Source organism: Rattus rattus, chromosome 18 (assembly GCF_011064425.1).
Source record: "Rattus rattus isolate New Zealand chromosome 18, Rrattus_CSIRO_v1, whole genome shotgun sequence".
NCBI classification, from domain to species: domain Eukaryota; kingdom Metazoa; phylum Chordata; class Mammalia; order Rodentia; family Muridae; genus Rattus; species Rattus rattus.
Genome location: NC_046171.1, coordinates 42,722,104 through 42,741,456, shown reverse-complemented (window position 1 = coordinate 42,741,456; position 19,353 = coordinate 42,722,104). Strand labels below are relative to the sequence as shown.

Genomic DNA, 19,353 nt, shown 5'->3' with positions numbered 1-19,353 from the left:
CACATCTTATAGGCACTCAGATCACTGAGGTGGAGTTTTCCCAAGTTTATTTATTTTTTCCCCCCTGCATGTTCCTACTAGGAAAACCAAAATGACATCATTCTAAATTTGAAGCCGGAGCTCCTCGGGCTGAGTGAAGTTCAACATGTTTCTCTTCTCCAGAGCTTCTCAGGGGCTTGAGCATGGGAGTGTGCACTAAGCACGTGAACTGTGCAACCACAATCCTTTGCGTGACCGCGCAGTCCTTTGTTGAGCAGAACAGGATCAGGTGGTGACCCTCGAGAAGCTCTCCAGGAAGTGGAGTTGAGGCGTGAGGGGTCAGGAAGATGGCAGGAGCTCAGGATTCAGTCAGGAAGTCAAGCTGCATTGGCTCTTAGTCACGCAAAGGCATAGAGGTTTGCTAGCGAGAAGCTGCACACACACTGCTAAGATGTCATAGATGTGCCACTCATCCTCCTGGAGTCTGGGCTCTAATTCTGGCTTCAAAGACGGCAGGTACCACGGTGCTCGACATCTGGCAACTGGGAGCTCCTGCCTTCTCTAGGGAGTGAGCATCATTGCTTCCAGATTTAAGAGCAGGCTCCACTCCAGCCACTCCAGCAACCGTCTGCCCACTATGACTCGTGACCTCTTCTGTCCTGTACTTCCTGCCTTGCTCTCAATGGCTCCTGGCCCAGGGACGGTGACCTCCGTCCCCACCCTTCTCAGTCTCATGGTGTGGTCTTCACTTCAAACTTCCCCCAAAAGAAAATCTAAGTAGTTTATTAAATCGCTCTCTAAGCAGGAGCCCATGCTAACATCGTGGGCATCCCCTGTGGCCAGGGGACCAGAGCCATAGTGTGTAGTCAGATTACAATGGTCCTGTGCTGACTTACAGGTAGTTATCATGTGATGTGTTTCCTTTCTTCTTCCTATGCCTCTCCTCTTCTGTACACACTGACCTGTTTCTCACTTACAAAGGCTCTATCAGAGTCTTTCACTTCACTAGATAAGCGCTGAAGGAGAGACCCAGCCTCGCCTTTTCAGATTAACCCACTGATGCTTTTCTTTGTGATCTTACCAGTTGCATAGGCTGTTTAGATTAGGCCTCTCTGTCACACTCCTGTCTCCTTTGGAGAGTCCGGTCCGCATAAGAGCTTCCTCCTTTCAGAGGAGGTCAACGGATGATGAGGTTAATCTTACAGGAGTTGTAAAAGGGTTCTCACCCAACTGCGGACAACACATCACTGTTTCCAGTCTTCATTTGCTTATCTCTAAAACAAGAGATGCTATCTGGCCACTTGTCTCTCCCAAGACTTCTGGAATCTACTCCGATCCTGATAGTGTCTCTGGGCTATTTGAAGCTGTCAGAAGGGGCTGTATAAATAACAGTTGTGTTTAAATGTATACGAATCGTATGCATCGGTGTCCTAGGTTGACTTGCATCACCTCTGCCACCAAGAACCTGGCCCGGATGAGCAGATTAGGTTGAGGTCACCTGGGATTTGCTAACGGGAGTGTGCAGGGTGCACCGTGCTCCTGAGCTCTGGCTTGTGGGTGTGTTCAGCCTGGCAGCCACACTGCAGGATGGCTAAATTCACGGAACAAAAGTGGAAGCAAACCAAGGTCCCCAAGCAGAGGAGACAAAGGGACCGACATGTGGAGCTGAGAAAATCCACAGCAGCCCTGCCTGCCCACCCGCCCCCACTCACTACTCAGTGGAAATCGCAGGAGGTGTTAATTAGCAGAAAGATAAGACAATAGGTAACTCGAATTATTCCTTCTTCCCAGGTGTGTAAGCACAGCATCCTGGGTGTTGTGAATTTTCAGCAGAGTGTACCAGACAACATAAATGTCACGTTTCTGTGTGACTGAGCATAAGGGATCTGGCCTGGGTGACTGGTGCTGGCCCGCAGCTGAGCCTTAGGCTAAAACATCCACAGTGAACTTAAGACCACAGCCTGGCCCGAAAACCTCCTCATTAGGGCAATTACATCTCTGTCAAACTGCTCAGCCACTGGGAACAGCAGAGAATCAGGGTCAGGGGTTCTGCCGACTTGGGTTTCTTGGTTGTGTTTTGTGGCCCTTTTTTGCTTTGAAGCACACATTACAGGAAAATCTATACTGCTGGAGTTTTCTCTTTGTTTTTGTGAGCTGGATTCAATAGAAGGATAGTGAGGAGATAGGAACAGAATGGAAGGGCACTTGCATTTATAATAAAATAAAGAGCCTCTGTATGGTACTCGATTGATTGGTTGATTTTAGAGTGCTTTCCCATGCACCATTTGTTCTGGTCCTCCCAGCAGACCTTGAACATAGGAACGGGGCTCCTGGGTACAGAAGAAGCCCCCCAAAGTTGGGTAGGACACGAGCCGTTCAAACCTTGCTGCTTCCCAAGTGCAGCATGAGATGCCCAACGTGATGGGTAAAACCTGGGAAGATCGCATTGAGAGATTCAAAGTTTCTCATCAAGGAAACATCAGACCAGGTGCTGAAAAGATGGATCAGCCGTCTGGAGCACTTGCTGCTCTCGTAGAAGACGCAGATGCAGTGCCCAGCACCCACATGGCAACTGGGAACTCTGTTTCCGAAGGATCTGACACCCTCTTCTGACCTCCGTGCACATAGCATGTAGTGTGCATACATGCATGCAAACACTCATACACGTAAAATAAAACAGGATAAGACAGAAAAGAGAGACACAAAAACTATCCCAGTGAGTCTAAAGAACCGTGTGCAATAAAGGCAGCGGAAAGGGTCCGGTAAAGGCCAGTTCTTCACCAATCAGAGCTACAAACAGGAGCAAACAAATGGTTTCCAGGATCTGTATCAACAGAGTAAGGAAGGACCAAGTTACTTGGCTTATGAGCCCGAAAGGGAAACCCCAGAGACCCCACTGAGACCAAGAGGAGGCCCCGTGCTTAGGTCAACACTAAGACACTTGTGACGGCAGTCCCAGCTCACAGGTGGGTAAAAGTCAGGAAAGTAGATCCTCGCCTGGCAGGCCGTGCCCTTAAGTAGAAACAAAGACAGGATTAGGAAAATAAAAGGAGGCATTCAAAGAGTAGCTAGAAGTGGAAGTAGTCGTGGGATGTTTGGCGCAAAAATCTGTAAACTGCAAACAAAAGAGAGGGAATGCTCCACCCTGAGGAGAATATGGTTCTCTCTGAACACATCTGAGAAATTCTTCCTATGCCTTGTACATGGCACTGAGAAGGCAGAGCAGCGGTGAGGGAGCCTTTCCTGAACCACCCTTCCTCTAGGTGGAGGGCGGGACTTCCGGTATGCAGGCGGAAAAGGAAGTGTCAGCCATCTTGGGAATACAGTAGCAGAGGAATAAATTGGATGCGGGACAATCAGGCACTTTCTCTAGAGCTTGGGAAAGCACCTACCCCACCCTCACCCCCACCCCCAAAGAAAAGTGAGTTTGGCCCTACAGCCAGAAGTTTAATGGAAGGGTTTTGGGGGGCGTTGTTTTTGTCTTTATAGCTGTAGTAGAATTTTTTTTTTAAAAGGCGGTAGGTTTTTTAAATGAGAAATAGGAAGTCTAAAGTACAGAAGATGCACAGTGCCTAGGTTAAATGCTCAAGTTAGTGGCAGGAGGTCGTAAGACCATGACCACGGAAGGGAGAAGAAGGTGAGGTATCTAGATTCATGTTTAGAGCAAAGTGTGCAATAATTAAACCAAAAAGTGAGAGAAGGCAGGCAAGGCAACGTTTACTTGGTTTCCATTGTCTCCATTAAGAGAATGTTCTCTCTGCTGAAAGGGTGGGACTAACACCACGAAGGCAGCCATGAACCGTTTGCTGGGGAGAGACATGGGCAGAGAGTATCTGTGAGATCTGTACAGAATTACCTTTGTATAATCTTTGCACCCCCCATGATGAATGGGAGAGGTTTCACAAAGCCAAAAATGCCGCTTCGTATATTTTAAACACGGGGAAAGGATTTCTGATTCTGAGGCAGTTCAGCTTCCCAATCTCTCCAATGTATCACAATGTATCATTGAACAACCACAGTATGCCCTTGAAAGAAAAAGAAATTAGTTGACCAGAGGTTGTGGGAGAATCCAGCAGGCTGATAGAAGGAGGATGGGAAAGTTCCAGATGTGAGTCCTGGACCCACTCTTCAGGACAGAGAACTTTGGGAACACACATCCTCTCTTTGAGCCTTTGATTTCTCAAGCGAAAGTGAGGAAGGGAAAGGGGGTAGCTTCTTTTCAAGTTTGTCATTAGAACTAAGGAAAATAACTGAAAGCCTCAAGATCCGTAAATTGGAAATATTCCATAAATTCTCATCATTAAAAACAAACATCTCAGAACCAACAGTGGGATACGACTTCCATAAAGCACATACGTTCTCGGGTGGCACCATCAAGGGTAATGCGGGATTATAAGAGCCTGCCCTTGCCCCAGGCCCCTACATATCGGTGGCTCTTCCCATGCATTTAAGAAAACTTCCATTGCTAAGGCAGAGGCCAGGTGGTAAATTCACTTACTGTCTCTAGAGGGGAAAGTTGCTTCAGATATTGCTAAAAACAACTTTTCTCAAACAGTGTGCTATAGGTATCTCATCAGCTCTGTCATGGAACTAAGACCCACTTGTTCTGAGATATGACTTCTGCCATTTCCTAACAGAGTCTGCTTGCAGGAAGAAATGAAGTGGGTTATGGCCTGTCTTAGGGTTTCTATTGCTTTGACAAAACACCATGACCAAAAAGCAAATTGGGTTTAGTCAGCTTACACTTCCACATTGCTGTTCATCGCTGAAGGAAGTTAGGACAGGAATTCAAATATGGCAGGAACCTGGAGGCAGGAACTGTTGTAGAGGCCACGGAGGAGTCTTGGTTATTGGCTTGTTCTCCACGGCTTGCTCATCCTGCTCTCTTATAGACTCAGGACCAGCAGCCTAGGGATGGCACCACCCACCATGGGCTGGGCCCTCCCACATTGGTCACTAATTGAGAAAATGCTTTATAGCTGGAATTCATGGAGGTCTTTTTCTCTACTGAGGCTCCTTCTCTGATGACGCTAGCTTATGTCAAGTTAACACACAGAAGCAGTCAGTATACAGCCCAGAGGCCAGTTCTTTCCCTCTCTCCCTCCTCCTCTTCTTCCTCTTCCTGTTCTCCTCCTCCTCTTCCTCCTCTCCCTCCTCCTCCCCCTTCCCTCCTCTCCTCTTCCCCTTTCCCCTCCCCTTCTTCTCCCCCTCCCCTTCTCCTTCCCTTTCCCCTCCTCCCCCTCCTCCTTTCCCTCCCCCTCCCCCTCCCTCTCTTCCTCTCTTCCTCCTTGTGCTGAGAATGAAGCCCAGGACCTTGTGTATGCCAAGCACACACAATCTAGGAACTCAGAGCTTTGAGGATACTAGCTAAGAGCTCTGGGTTTTCTATGCTTCACCTTTATTACATCATATTGATGGGCCTCCCCAGTATACAAGGATGGCCGGACAGGGAGAGGACACTCCTACATTCATAAATCATGAACTTTCAACTCTCCAAGCAGACATGTAGACAACAGGGAGCAAAAACAATCAGGCCTGGTGGTAACATTTGAAGAGAAATTGAAATATCTATTTGGAATACAAGAACTATTCCCCTAAACAGATGTCGGACAATAGCTAGATGTGCATCGGAAGGCATGGGTTAGAAAGCAGGTGCGAGGTGCCTGCCCTGCGTGAGTTCCTGTCCTGACTTCCTTCAGTGATGAACAGCAATGGGGATGTGTGAGCTGAATAAACCCACCTTGCTTTCTGGTCGTGGGGTTTTGTCGGAGCAGGTGCAGGTTTGGTGCTGATGGAATAAAAGCCATTAGCTCAGCACTGATCTTGTGACCGTGTGCCAAGGCAAACGTGTGGCTGGGTGGGCAGATACTGCAGGGGAGAAGGTGAATTTTCCCACTAGTGGTGAAGAGTTAGCAACTGAAGTTCTGGAAGCTTCTTCACTGCTCACTCTGACTCTTACACAGTTGCACAGCCCAGGGCCTTCTTGAGCATACCTTAATAAACACAAGCCTTCTCTTAAGGTTCCGTCTGCAGCAACGATGACCCAGTAAAACTAATATCCCGCCGTTCCCATTCCCACAGGAGGCCAGTCGACGAGGCCCTTCCTTCTCCCTTCCACAGTGCCCAAGGCACAGTGGCTGTCAGTCAAGGTTCACTAGTGAATGTGTCAAGTGGATTATGTGATACACAGAATATCTCAGGGCAGGCGGTAGCTGTTCCACCCGGAGCTAACAGCAGAGCCGCAGTGTGACAAGGGGAGACGAGCTGGGTACTGCCCTCTGAGACTGTGTAGGGTGTTTTCTGTTTGTAGTCACCGGGCAGGAACCTCGCACCTGCTGGTCTCTGTTTTCCTTGTGCAACCGTCCCCTAACAGCACTGTCAATACCAATGGCCTCGTTTTACAGATGCGTTATGGGGTGTATACTGTAAGCTGCAACTGTTTCCAGAAATAACGACTCCATGGCTCAAATCTATTTACAAATACGTCGGCCATATAGCTAGGCTCATTCCACAACCTGCTCGTAGCTTTATTATCTGTTTATTTTATTCTCTGTTCTGCCACGTGGCTGATTGCCTGGTACCCCCCAAATATACACACACACACACACACACACACACACACACACACACACACACACACACACACACACACAGAGTTTCATACAACTGTCTCTTTTTTCTGCCTTTGGGTGAATCCTCCAGTGCCTGGCTCTCTCCCAGAATCCTTTCTCCCTACCGGATGTCCCAAATCCTATTCTACCCTTTCCTATAGGCCACAGGTTTTTGATTGACAGGTGGTGCATCCATACAACACACAAGGTATTCTCTCTACACAGACGAGCGTCCAAAGTCCCTGGTGCACTGGGGCTGGAGGCTGGAGAAGGAGATGAGATAGTCCCTTAGGTTCAAATCCGCTGTCACAGACCTCGGGTCCCTTCCGTGTCCTCTCATGGCTGCATTACTGGGGCACGGAGAGGCAGAGATCTGGCACCAGGAAGGCCACATTTCTTCAGGTTTTTTTCCACATTCACCTAAATCCATTACCCTTGGCACCATTCCTCTGTGAAGACGGGCAGAGTGCTTGCGACCCCTCAGTTCTTAGACCCTTGGGAAGCTGCCTTCTTCTGAATCCCACGTGTGGTTGTGAGGATCTGGCCCCTGAGACTGGGTCAGGACTCCATCTTCTGCACTGGCTATAGTCAGAGGCTTGATGGGTCATGAGCCACTGGCCAGAGCTCACCGAGACCCTGAAACCCAGGGGCATTTCTGTTCTGTTTTTTGGAGTTCATGGCTCCGTGGAACCTCGAGAGGGGATAAACAGCATCCCTTATTACGATAGAAAAGTCTCAGTGGAAAACTTAACGTGTGTGTGTGTGTGTGTGTGTGTGTGTGTGTTTGGAGGCTTTCCGGAGGCCTGGCCTAGTCGTTGGACAGATCCCTGAGAGAGGTGGGAGAGAGTGGGGAAAAGCGCAGACAGGACTATCATTCCGGTAGAAAGTCAACCTGTAGAACCTTTCTCGGTTTGACAATGAACTTCTTCCTGAGTTGCTCTTCCATAAAGACCCCTCCCCCTTCTTCCTAAATCCCTCTCCAGGTTCCTCCAAGGCCTGCCAGTCCTCAAAGCATCTTTTTCCTTCCTCACTCCCAGTTCCAGTTTTGTGAGGAAGCTCCCCACCCCTGCCCCCCACCTGTGGTGGCCTCTCCCTCATTCTCAGACACAGCAGGGCGTTCGGACACAGCCTAAAGGCATCTGTACTGTGGCTCTGGCCCTTCTTTCGGAAGACAGTTGTGCCGAGTAATGAGTCCAGGAGATAGCCCATCCTCTCGGCTTTTTAATAAAACATGAATAGCTCCGTTTATGGCTTCCACTACTCTCACAGCAGTTGAGCCTGGGTGGAATTGCACATTCGAATGGCTCTACCACTCATTTCCAGGCAACGATGCTGCTTCGTCAAACTTTTCCTGGATTAGATCCTGGCCACAGAGCAGAGGGTTCAGGTGGCACTGAATGGAGTCTTCTCTCCTCGGGATGGAGAGCAGCTGGCACATAGACCTCTCAGCTGCCTTTCTTGTCACTGCAAAGGGCCCCCCTGTTACCCCCAGGACAGAAACTTCTGGGCAGTAAGGGGAGGACAGGTATCTGTGAGAAAGACTGACTTGTCAAGCCAGAAACATCTCACCTTCTTCCAAAGGCATACAGGTTGTAGGAAAATAGCCATTCCCATTTCACACTGGCAGACTGGAGATCTAAAAGCTAGACCATAACAAGCCTACTTGGCACTTGGTTTTTCTATTAGCCCCATTTCGCAGATGGAGAGACTGAGGCTGAGAAGTCAGTGCCAACCCCTTCCCACATTCTATGTGATTTTTGTAGCATCCTTGGTGTCCCAGGAACCAGGGCCGTCCTAGAGGCAGTGTCAAGATCACAAAGAAGGTGTGGGCAACTCCAGCAGAGCAGTAAACAGATGTTCAACGGGGGTTCAATCTAAGACCCTCCACTCGTGCTGTGGGGTGATGGCCTTCAGGTAGGACAAGACTTCAGAGCTTTTGAAACCTTGAGCACCTACGCTGTGTCTCTCTGTCCTCCTGCGTGGTTCGGTGAGCTGGCCTGGACTTCGAGATCAATGTCACCTTTAACCTGCCAAGGCCTGGAGAGCCACCTTCCTGTGACAAAGTGCAGTCTGACTGGCAGAGCTAAAATACAGAGCTGGTGTCATATCAGTGGAAAGTCGGAAGCACAGGAAGGTTTGGGGGTTACTTTTCAAGTTGTTGACGGCGTTCAAGGAGAAGCTAATCTGTTTTTGCTCTTCTGTTGCTGCAAACCATCGTTAGCCACAGAAGGCAGATTTCGGCAAAAGAATTTCATTAAATACCGACTCATGCCAGATGCCCACTCAGAAAGCAGCGGTGGGTTCCATTACAGGATGAACTTCACTCCCACAGCGGACAGCTGACTAATGCGTTAATTAGAAGCCCTGCCCCACCCCCGAGTCACCCAAACGCCTAAGCCCAGGAGAATGTATATGCCGTACCATATGCCTAACCTAGTGGCTCGTATACCGAGGTTCTGACCTTGGACACTAACGTGACAAAGAAGTCTCGCCTGCCAGCATGAATAGTTAGCTTTCTTCCCATAGCTCTGAGGAAGTCTTAGGAACCCCGAGCCGTGCCTTGATACCAGGGTGCTGGACTCATGAGGAAGGGATAGATAGCTGTGCTGAGGCACCGTCTTCTAAGCGGTGGAGCAGTGTGGGTTTCCACGCATTTCACAGGAAAGGAGTGACGCCGTCAGACCACGGGAGCGTCTAAGTACTGCTCTGGCGGTCTGCCACCAAAGTGGACCAAAGGAAATGTCCCTTCCCTTGTGTAGAACTGGAACCATCTCCGGAGGGCTGTTGTGCTAGGGCTGAAGGCAACTCACGCGTTTGTCTCCTTTGTGATCTCACGGTCTTGCTGGTGACCCACAATGCATTTGGGATCTGAAGCCTCTCCCCAGTCCTGCTCAATGGCTTCTGCTGACTGTTTGGTCCCCGCATTGGAGCTGTCAGACAGCAGCATTCTAGGACTAATCTGGGACCTGTTAGAGAGAGAAGGGCAGGCAGACAGGCCAGGTTCCAACACAAGCGGGGCAGTGATGGGACCGTGCAAATCACTGAGAGCTCTGGGACTCTGGCTGGACTCATCTTCAAATGTCTGAAGGCATTTTGGTATTTCTTTACCTAGTGTTGGAGGGGATCTAAAAGGTTATAATAATAATATAGTAGAATTTAGATCTGTCTACAAAGAAGGGGACAGAACAATACAAAACCTTTAGTTTACGAGCTACTCGTAATTTGCGTATGCAAATGTTACTTTATTAAAGAGAGCTGCAGTATACGTTTTCACATAACTACCATGGCTTAAATGGTCAGCTTGGGCTCCCATGATGAAACCTTTAATTACAGAAGTGTTGTTAGCTGGATGTAGAGTGAGTAATGGCGCTGGGTTTTACTGCCACACATGATGCAGCCACTTGCACCATAAATCCATTGACCTCGTCTTGAATGATGTAGCCTGTAAGACAGAGTCGATTCATTATTTCTTAAGTGACAGGGTTTTTTTTTTTCTCTCTCTCTCTTCCTTTCCTTCCAATAATCGTTTGCTTCATTGGAAAAATTGCTTTTCCATATTTTTAGGTCAGTGTTCTGAAATGTGAATAAAGCCTTATTACGGTCAGGCCCACACCACCCCAAAAATGAGGCAGTCAGGCCACACTGAAATGGAGGCACTTTTAAAGGCTTCAAGAAAAGCAGTGGTAGGATTAGGCCTTCGCTGTTATGGAGAAGTTTGAGAAAATTGGATTTTGCCTCTGATGTCTGTAATTATTTTTATGTAAGAAAAAAATAAATATAGCGGAGAATTCTCATTTGATCATTAGGATGACCCATGAGTATTGTTTACTAATGACAGTTAAATGTGAAGGGAGAATTGCTAGGTTATATTTAGATTTTTTTTTAACCCCACTTGAAAAATACTTATCTTGTTTGAGGAAACAGGAATCCTCTGGAGGCCAAAAAAAAAAAAAAAAAAAAAAGAAAAGAAAGAAAGAAACGAAACAGAAAAGAATAAAGAAATCTGGCAGTTTAAAAACCAATTAATGATTTCGCAAAACTTTTCCCTCCTATCATTAAAGAACAAGATCGAAAGGGGGCACGCCAGAAAAGTTGCATGTTATTTTAATTAGTTTAAGTCACTGATGATTTTTTTTTCCAGTTCATGAAGAAAGAAGCCATGTTTGGACCCTCAGTTCAAACTTACTCATTTTATATTTTAGGCTTGCTACGTATGCAAGCTATTAAAACAGAAGCAGATACTTTTATTTCACGGTGGACTTTAAGTGCTACATGATTGTGATTATAACTATTTTTTTTTTTGAGACAGGGGCTCACTTTGTAGCTCTAGCTGTCCTTGAACTCAAAATGTAGACCAGTCTGGACTTAAACTCACAGGAATCCTCCTGCCTCTCTGGTGCCCAAGGGCTGAGATTAAATCGTCACTGTGCCTGTCTTTAACTTTATTTAAATATCATATTTTCACTGTTTACTTAACCTTAACCTAGATAAGAAACAGGAAGGTCATTGGGCACGGTGGTGCACACACCTTTAATCTCAGTGCTAGGCAGGCAGAAGCAGGGGGATCTCTGTGAGTTCAAGCTCATACCGGTCTACAAATCCAGGAGTGCTGGGACTGTTACACAGAGAAACCATGTCTTGAAAAACAAACACATGAAGACATGTGATGGTCAGCCGTGCTCTATGGAGCAGTTTTCATGTATTTATAACCAAACGTCCCGAGAGTCCAGAAGCTCCTAGAACAGTCGGTGAGAGAAAGCAGAGATGAACATCGGGATAGTTATGTTTTAACCACTTTGGTGGCTCCTGGTGGCAACAGTTTTGACAGCTATGTTTCAGGAATTCCCTTCTCATCAAAATGCACTCGAGAGCATTCTTATGTCAGATTTTTAGCAGAAGTATTGGGAAAGGACAAACAAAAACTGGTCCATGCCTAAGAAGGTATCTTATTCAACCTTGCACTGTCAAGATTAAGAACCAAAAGTATCAATGGGGGGAAAATCCACTGAGAAGGACAGAGTGGATTTCCACATGCAGCCCCACATCTGCCTCGTACGCACCCACGATCACACCCTCGCATGTCGCCACTGTTTACCGAAAGGGAGGCTGCCAGTTAGATGAGAGGCGTAATCGAACGCCCGACATATGTTGTTTGTGCATTGCTTCTGCGACCGATCATTATTAAAATGTATCTTTTAATCACATCAGTTTATGATGGTTAAAAAACGCAGACACACGTGCTTGCACGCGATAATAGGACAAACACTCTTCGAAACCAAGGTCTCCCTTAGAGCAACACTTGAGTCCTCGCTAAACTGTGGGGAGACGTTCAACTCACTCGAGAAGGTGCGAGTTTCGCAATCCGTTCTCTGCTGCTGTGCGGCCCGGGTGCTATGGGAATGGTAAAGAAAGAAAGAAGAAGGAGGGGAGAAGGGTCGTGTGTGTAAAATCCTGTCAAGAAAAGTGAGGGACTGGAAGAACTATTGAAAATTTTGACATCTGTTTATCTGTTTATAGTGATGGCAAGATCACTCATATTAATTCTTGTTTAAAATGCCATATGAAGGGAAGACATTTGTGCAAACAAGAGTCATATTTGAATTGTAGATCCTGTCTTTGCCATCTGTGAGAGCTGATGGTGTTGCAAAATTAATGTGTTAATGAAATCACAATAATTTCTCCAAAGTAATGGGTTCCGAAGCCGAGAAGGACTATTTTTTTTTTTTTTTGAACTTTGGTGTCTAGTGATTTCCAATTGGGAAAGCGTCTGAACCTTTAATTAGCTCTGCAGCCCAGCTTTAAAATAAATTTGGTGATATCTTGCTTTTGCCAGGAGTAGATCCGAAGGGGGGTGGGGGGGTGGAAGCCATAACAACTTTTGGAAAGTGTTCTCTGGTGTTTGAAGAGTTGTTAAATAAGACTGTCTGCCAAGAAATGTCACCAAAATCCTGACTGCCGAGAAAGAGTGGGCAAACAGCTCAGAAAATAATTCTAGCTTGCCGCAACATCACGGGTTGGAAGAGCTGAACCTCACACAGACTTCATGACTAAGTCCAAGTTTCTCCTTGGAAGCCAGACATAGCCGTGTTCAGCGCTTTACATGATTGGTTAGCACGGCGCACCCTCTCCAACCCTTTATTGGATACAGTGAGTAGCACAGGGGCTTTACAGAAGGGGGATTTTAAAGAGGTTATGTTGCATGAGTATTGAGCTGCCTGGAGATTCCTTCCCTCAGCATTATGTAGATATGTATTTCCACGAGCCTGTTAGGCAACTGAAAATATGAAGGCAATTGCACTGAGTTGGTGTGCTAGGAAAATGGACAGGGCAGGTGCACGGGGCAGGTGTATGGGGCAGGTGTACAGGGCAGGTGTAGGGGGCAGGTGTATGGGGCAGGTGTACAGGGCAGGTGTACAGGGCAGGTGTACTGGGTAGGTGTCCTGGACAGGAATACTCCATTTCGTCAGGGCCATCTTTCAAGTCGTTTCTAAACTGTTAATACAGGTTTTCGAAAGGGGGAAAAAAGAGTGAAAATGTGGTTGTTGCTAATTTTGAGGATCCTATTTACTAAGCGAATTCTTCATTTCACGAACATTTCAGAAATGTACCCTGTAAAGGGTTCTCTTCAACTTCTCCGGGAAATGACGGTAAAGTTTAGCAGAGCCTTTATGTGAAGCATGAAACGCCATGTGCCCGCGAAAGCTGTTTATCTTACGTGTTGTGGTTTCTGTTACTGTGTTGTAGGTGTGTGACTGGTGTAAACACATAAGGCACACAAAAGAATACCTGGATTTTGGGGACGGGGAGAGAAGGCTTCAGTTCTGCAGTGCAAAATGTCTCAATCAATACAAAATGGACATTTTCTACAAAGAGACACAGGCCAACCTTCCAGCTGGGCTGTGCGGCACGTTACACCCTCACATGGAGAGCAAAGCAGAAGGCACCGGGGTGCAGCTGCTCACTCCAGACTCTTGGAATATCCCGCTAACAGATGCTCGGAGGAAAGCCCCCTCCCCGGTGGCTGCAGCTGGCCAAAGCCAGGGCCCTGGCCCCTCCTCGTCCACCACCGTTTCTCCATCTGACACTGCCAACTGCTCTGTCACTAAAATCCCCACGCCAGTGCCCAAGTCCCTCCCCATCAGCGAGACTCCAAGCATCCCTCCCGTCTCGGTCCAGCCACCTGCTAGCATCGGACCTCCACTGGGTGTCCCGCCTCGCAGCCCTCCCATGGTGATGACCAACCGCGGCCCAGTGCCTCTGCCCATCTTCATGGAGCAGCAGATCATCCAGCAGATCCGCCCGCCCTTCATCCGTGGCCCACCGCACCACGCCTCCAACCCCAATAGCCCCTTATCCAACCCCATGCTCCCGGGCATTGGGCCCCCGCCCGGTGGCCCCAGGAACCTAGGCCCCACTTCCAGCCCCATGCACCGGCCCATGCTCTCGCCCCACATCCATCCCCCAAGTACCCCTACCATGCCTGGGAACCCCCCAGGGCTGCTGCCCCCGCCGCCCCCGGGCGCGCCCTTGCCCAGCCTTCCCTTCCCTCCGGTAAGCATGATGCCAAACGGCCCGATGCCGGTTCCCCAGATGATGAACTTCGGGCTGCCGTCGCTGGCCCCGCTGGTGCCGCCCCCCACGCTGCTCGTGCCGTACCCAGTTATCGTGCCCCTGCCGGTGCCCATCCCTATCCCTATCCCTATCCCCCACGTGAACGATTCCAAGCCCCCCAACGGATTTTCCAGCAACGGGGAGAGCTTCGTTCCGAGCGCCCCGGGCGACTCCTCGGCGGCCGGAGGCAAGGCTGGTGGACGCTCCTTGTCCCCGCGGGACTCCAAGCAGGGCTCTTCCAAGTCAGCCGACTCGCCGCCCGGAAGCTCCGGCCAGGCTCTGAGCCTGGCGCCCTCGGAGCGCGGTCGCGGGGAGGTGGTGGACCTGACCCGGCGCGCGGCCAGCCCCGCGGGCGCGGGAGGTCAGCCGGGCTTCGCGGGCGTGCTGCACGGCCCGCAGGACGGCGTCATCGACCTGACCGTGGGCCACCGAGCCCGGCTGCACAACGTGATCCACCGCGCGCTGCACGCTCACGTCAAGGCGGAGCGCGAGCCGGGAGCCGCGGAGCGCAGGACCTGCGGCGGCTGCAGGGACGGCCACTGCAGCCCGCCCGCCGCCGGCGACCCCGGCCCGGGCGCCCCCGCGGGTCCCGAGGCGGCCGCCGCCTGCAACGTCATCGTGAACGGCACCCGCAGCGCTCCCGCCGAGGCCAAGGGCGCGGAGCCCCCGCCCGAGCAGCCGCCGCCCCCTGCCCCTCCCAAAAAGCTGCTGTCGCCCGAGGAGCCCGGGGTGAACGAGCTGGAGTCGGTCAAGGAGAACAACTGCGCTTCCAACTGCCACCTGGACGGGGAAGCCACCAAAAAACTGATGGGGGAGGAAGCCTTGGCGGGGGGCGACAAGTCAGACCCGAACCTTAATAACCCCGCGGACGAGGACCACGCCTATGCTCTGCGGATGCTGCCCAAGACCGGCTGCGTGATCCAGCCTGTGCCAAAACCCGCAGAGAAGGCTGCCATGACGCCGTGCGTCATCTCCTCGCCCATGCTCAGCGCTGGCCCCGAGGACCTGGAGCCGCCGCTCAAAAGGAGGTGCCTCCGAATTAGAAACCAGAATAAGTAAAAAAAAGGTTTGTATGTCCACCTGGGCGCTCCTCCAAGGGACAGTGCCCTTCGCCTTGCTTCTTAAGGCAGAGGTGAGATGCAGACATCACCATACTGTCCCTTAAGGTACCGTCGACGGTTTGGTCCAACACCTAAGACAGTATTGTTTAGTTACCATTACCACCATTACCAGGTTACACCCGACAGACAGTTGAGAGCCAAGATCACTCAAGCCCTTGAATCTGAGTTGAAACCACACTCTCTTGTTACACGCTATTTTCTTCTTTTCGAGTTCATACCTAATTTACCCAACTGGAAAAGGGGGGCTTGGGAGGGTGAATTACTTGAGGAATCTTAATGTACAGAAATGTCTGGGTAACCCATCAGCTGGGCAAACGTCTAGAGCTGGTAGTCCCCTTTGGCAGACTCTTACTCTAGCTTCTCAAGATGACCATATCTGTGGGCTAAAATGAGAAACTAGCCTCCAGGCTAACCTAGCACTCTCCCTTATCGGGGACTCAGTGGCTGAACTGATGAGTCTCACTTGTACATGTAGACCTTGGTGAAGCAGGAGACACATCTCTGTACCCTATGACTTCTGTACCCAACTTACAACCCAGCGAGCCAACAGTTCTGCGAGATGACAGGGACCACACGTGAGCCACTGTAGTGACTTGCCAATCCGAGTAGAGTGGGCATCGGTAGCATATTACCAGGAAGCAAGCTGCGGCTGAGAGATATTTGCTCAGTCAGAGCTTGTGGGTGGAGGACCCAGTGCTGACTTCAGGCCTATCCAGCCAATCTCCGAGCGTGAGCTCTCCCATCTACCCAAGTGTGCGACAAGCCAAAACCTAGGTTGTTTATTAACCGATTACAGAAAGGAAAAGAGAGATGGGTATTCCTCAAGCATTTAACCTAGACACTGCTCCTTCCCTGGGCCGGGGACACACAGGAGAACGTACAAAGTAGGTCCACTACATCCTATGGTGGAGGATGTGAGTCCAGGCAGGAAGGAGGCCTGGGGGAGGGGAACCAGGAAGAGCATTCTTCATACGGTGTGCAGGCTCTTCTGAGTGTTTTCCCTTGGAGTTAGATTCTCCTGGTGGATAAATAGGATTGAGGACCTTGACCAAGGTTATCTCACCTGTGAGCAGAGCTGCCATTCAAATCCAAGTTGTGAAGTCCAAAGCTAAATTCCCTTTCAAGCTCTGTAGGAGAATAGGCTAACAAGTCCCTCTGTCACCGTGTTTGCCAAAATTCTCTTATGGCCTTGAGGGAAAGTTCATTAAACACAGCAACAAGCCTCCACTTACCAACTTGCCCAGTATTTTTTTTAAAATAACATCCTTGTTTTTCCAGCCACAAAATGACCCCAGACCACCAACCTGTTGCTTTCATAGTGGGAACATGGGCTCTTCACTTATAGCCAGAGCACAAGGCGTATTGGCTAGTGCGAGAATCTTTTCTTGGCCACCATGGTTGGAAAGGAGACTGGTGGCTTTACCAGGGGGAGCAGAACACAGGAAATGAGGTCACCATTCCTTCCCATTAGCCTACGATTTCTTCAGTCTGAAGGCAGGTGGCCTTGACCTTCTTGATGGTATGACAACTGAAAATGCCCCAGATAACCTAATCTACTTGACAATGCTTTAAGTGAAGGATTGACTGTGACTCCTCCCCTGAAAAGGTGAGCACCTTCAGAAATGACTAGAAATGGTCACACACACATACACACACATACACACACACACACACACACACACACACACACACACACACACACACAAGGAAGAATGGGAGTGTTGAAAATCTCACTGCCATTACTGTGCTGAGAGACCAGGACAGAAACAGTGACACACCCTATAAGTATTCAAAGACTGGAGGTCATTAAAAGCGTAAGTCGTAGGAATGGCTGTCTGGGTGAGCTATGTTTCTGAAGTAGCCATTGGGCAAGGGTATTTTCGGGGATCAGCATCACTACTAAAAGTGTTAACTTGCCAATAACCAAGTCTAGAAGATGCTGTGACTGAATTGTCTCTTAACACTTGTGATGGGAGAGTCCTTCTTACTGTGGGCCTCCCAAGAATTTACAGCTCTTTTTGAACGTCAGGCATGGGTTTTGAGCTGCCAAGAGGAGGCAAGGCAAGGGATTTAAGGGGAAAGGGGGGACAGTAAGTCAACAGGGTACCCAAGTAGACCACTGGTCCCATCTCAACCCAGGACACAGCCTCCCCCTGCTGTAATCCACCCTCTGACCCTTCTGATTTTCTGCACACAGAAGGTGCTGTTTCTACTCTACCCCGCAGGAACTCACATGGTTGGGGAAGTTGGAAATGCATCTCTGAACTAAGGACTGAGTACCTGTTGTGCCCTAATAGTGAACGCTCCTCAGCAACAAGTTAAAGTCAAAATGAAAGCATTAAAAGAATAAAAAATAAATGAAAGCCAGGGCTAGGAGATGGATGCCTCGGTGGGCAAAGCACTTGTCACATAAGCACAAGGATCCCCAGTCCCGTTTAAAAAGTGACAGGTCATGGTGAGGACCTGTAAAACCCAGTACTGTAAGTCAAAGACAGGATCCTTGTGGAGGTCCTGCTGGACACCCACATGCCTAAATCCGTTGTCTCCCCTTTATCATGCCATACCATAATTTTGAAGAATACATTTCGAAATCTGCAAGCCACTAGATTTGCCTTCAAAGAACTGGACACATTGGTGAGATTTCTGCACACCGCAGACTTCCTCTTCCATTTTGAAATTATTCTGTCCCCGCTTCCCCCACTTTATTCGTTCCTGTTTGTTTGTATGGCTACAAATGATTCCAACGGGCAGATGTTTCTCCCATATGCGGACCTGATTAGGTTTAGTTGAAGATTTTTAGAAGGTTGTAAACTCTCTTTAATCGCCAATGTTTAAAACTAGGAATACCAACCCTGCTGCCTCAGTAGCTAGAAAAAAAGACATCCCCACAAATAATAATGAAAACAATGTACGAATACTGCCTAAACCATTCTCCCCACACAGAATTCCATTGGCAAATGGGATGGTCCCCGCTTTGCCGATGCCTGGAAGCTTGCTGGGTAGCTGTCTGAACTCAGAGGAATGTTTGTACTAGAATCCTTACAGTTTACATTTATTTATGGTACGTCGGGGAGTTCAGAGTAACCATGTGTAAATTTTTGAAGATATTCAAAGAAAATATCCTCATTCCTTGGTTATCCGGGGAAATAACATATTTTTTTAAACACAATAATCAGTGGAAAAAATGAAAACCAGCCATAACCCTTTTACCCCATTCTTTATGCTGTCCTAGAGCAGTGGAGCCACACAGTTCCCTCTACTCTCTGGGTCTCCAGTCTGTTACATTCCTCCAGAACTGTGGAAATGGGTAGAGAGAATGCGTGACTCCTGGCCCAAATTCCACAGTGTTCCTCCCTGCTCCTCAAACTCTGCATTTGAAGAAAGCTGGAGGAGGTTCACGTAATTTGGGCTTCTTGGAGCTTAGTCTGGCCATAGAGCCACGAGCCCCAAACCAGCGTTTCAAAGTACAGGGTTAGCCTCACTCGAAGCCAAACAGGAGGCAATAAGGTACTCATTGCCAAATCCACTTCTCACACCGAAAAATCCGAGACAGCAGGCTGTCATGGAGGGCGTGGGAAAATCGGAATATCACCGTGGGTTCCCACTTTTAAAGAAAAGAAAAACTATAACAGAGTGGAGGGGAGAAATTGGTACAAGTGGGAATTCCCCACCTAGGCTAGACCTGCGCTGTTTATGCTGAAGTATTTAATGATTAGAAATAGCCACTGGGTGACGGTACCTGAATTAAAGGTTATTCTGTCCTCCATTTGCACTTGGCATAGTTCTGGGTGGAAGGGCTACAAAGAGCCACTAAAGGCACCAGGCTGGTTTGTCTACACCTGGGACTGGTGAGTACATTTAGGAGGGAGCTGTTGCGATCACCAGCTTTCTGAAAGAACAGTGGGGAGACGAAGCACAGAGATGTTTATCCAATGGAACCCCCCCCCGTGCTGCCCCCACCCACATCTGTATCCTTAGTACCAGGGGTTTGTAGAGGGAGGAAACCTAATATGCGACTTTTCGATACTATG

At 48.9% G+C, this 19,353-nt stretch overlaps 1 protein-coding gene across 2 annotated transcripts in view; it reads left to right on the top strand.

Annotated features, from left to right (window-relative positions):
- The window catches only part of Sobp (sine oculis binding protein homolog), a 176,039-nt gene that overhangs the window by 142,461 nt on the left and 14,225 nt on the right, over positions 1–19,353 (top strand). For both annotated transcript variants that reach the window (XM_032888871.1, XM_032888869.1), the window contains 2 exons: positions 13,335–15,267; positions 17,520–17,522. In XM_032888871.1, the coding sequence (XP_032744762.1) occupies positions 13,335–15,260 (1,926 nt within the window). In that variant the 3' untranslated portion in view covers positions 15,261–15,267; positions 17,520–17,522. The remainder of the gene's footprint in view (positions 1–13,334; positions 15,268–17,519; positions 17,523–19,353) is intronic.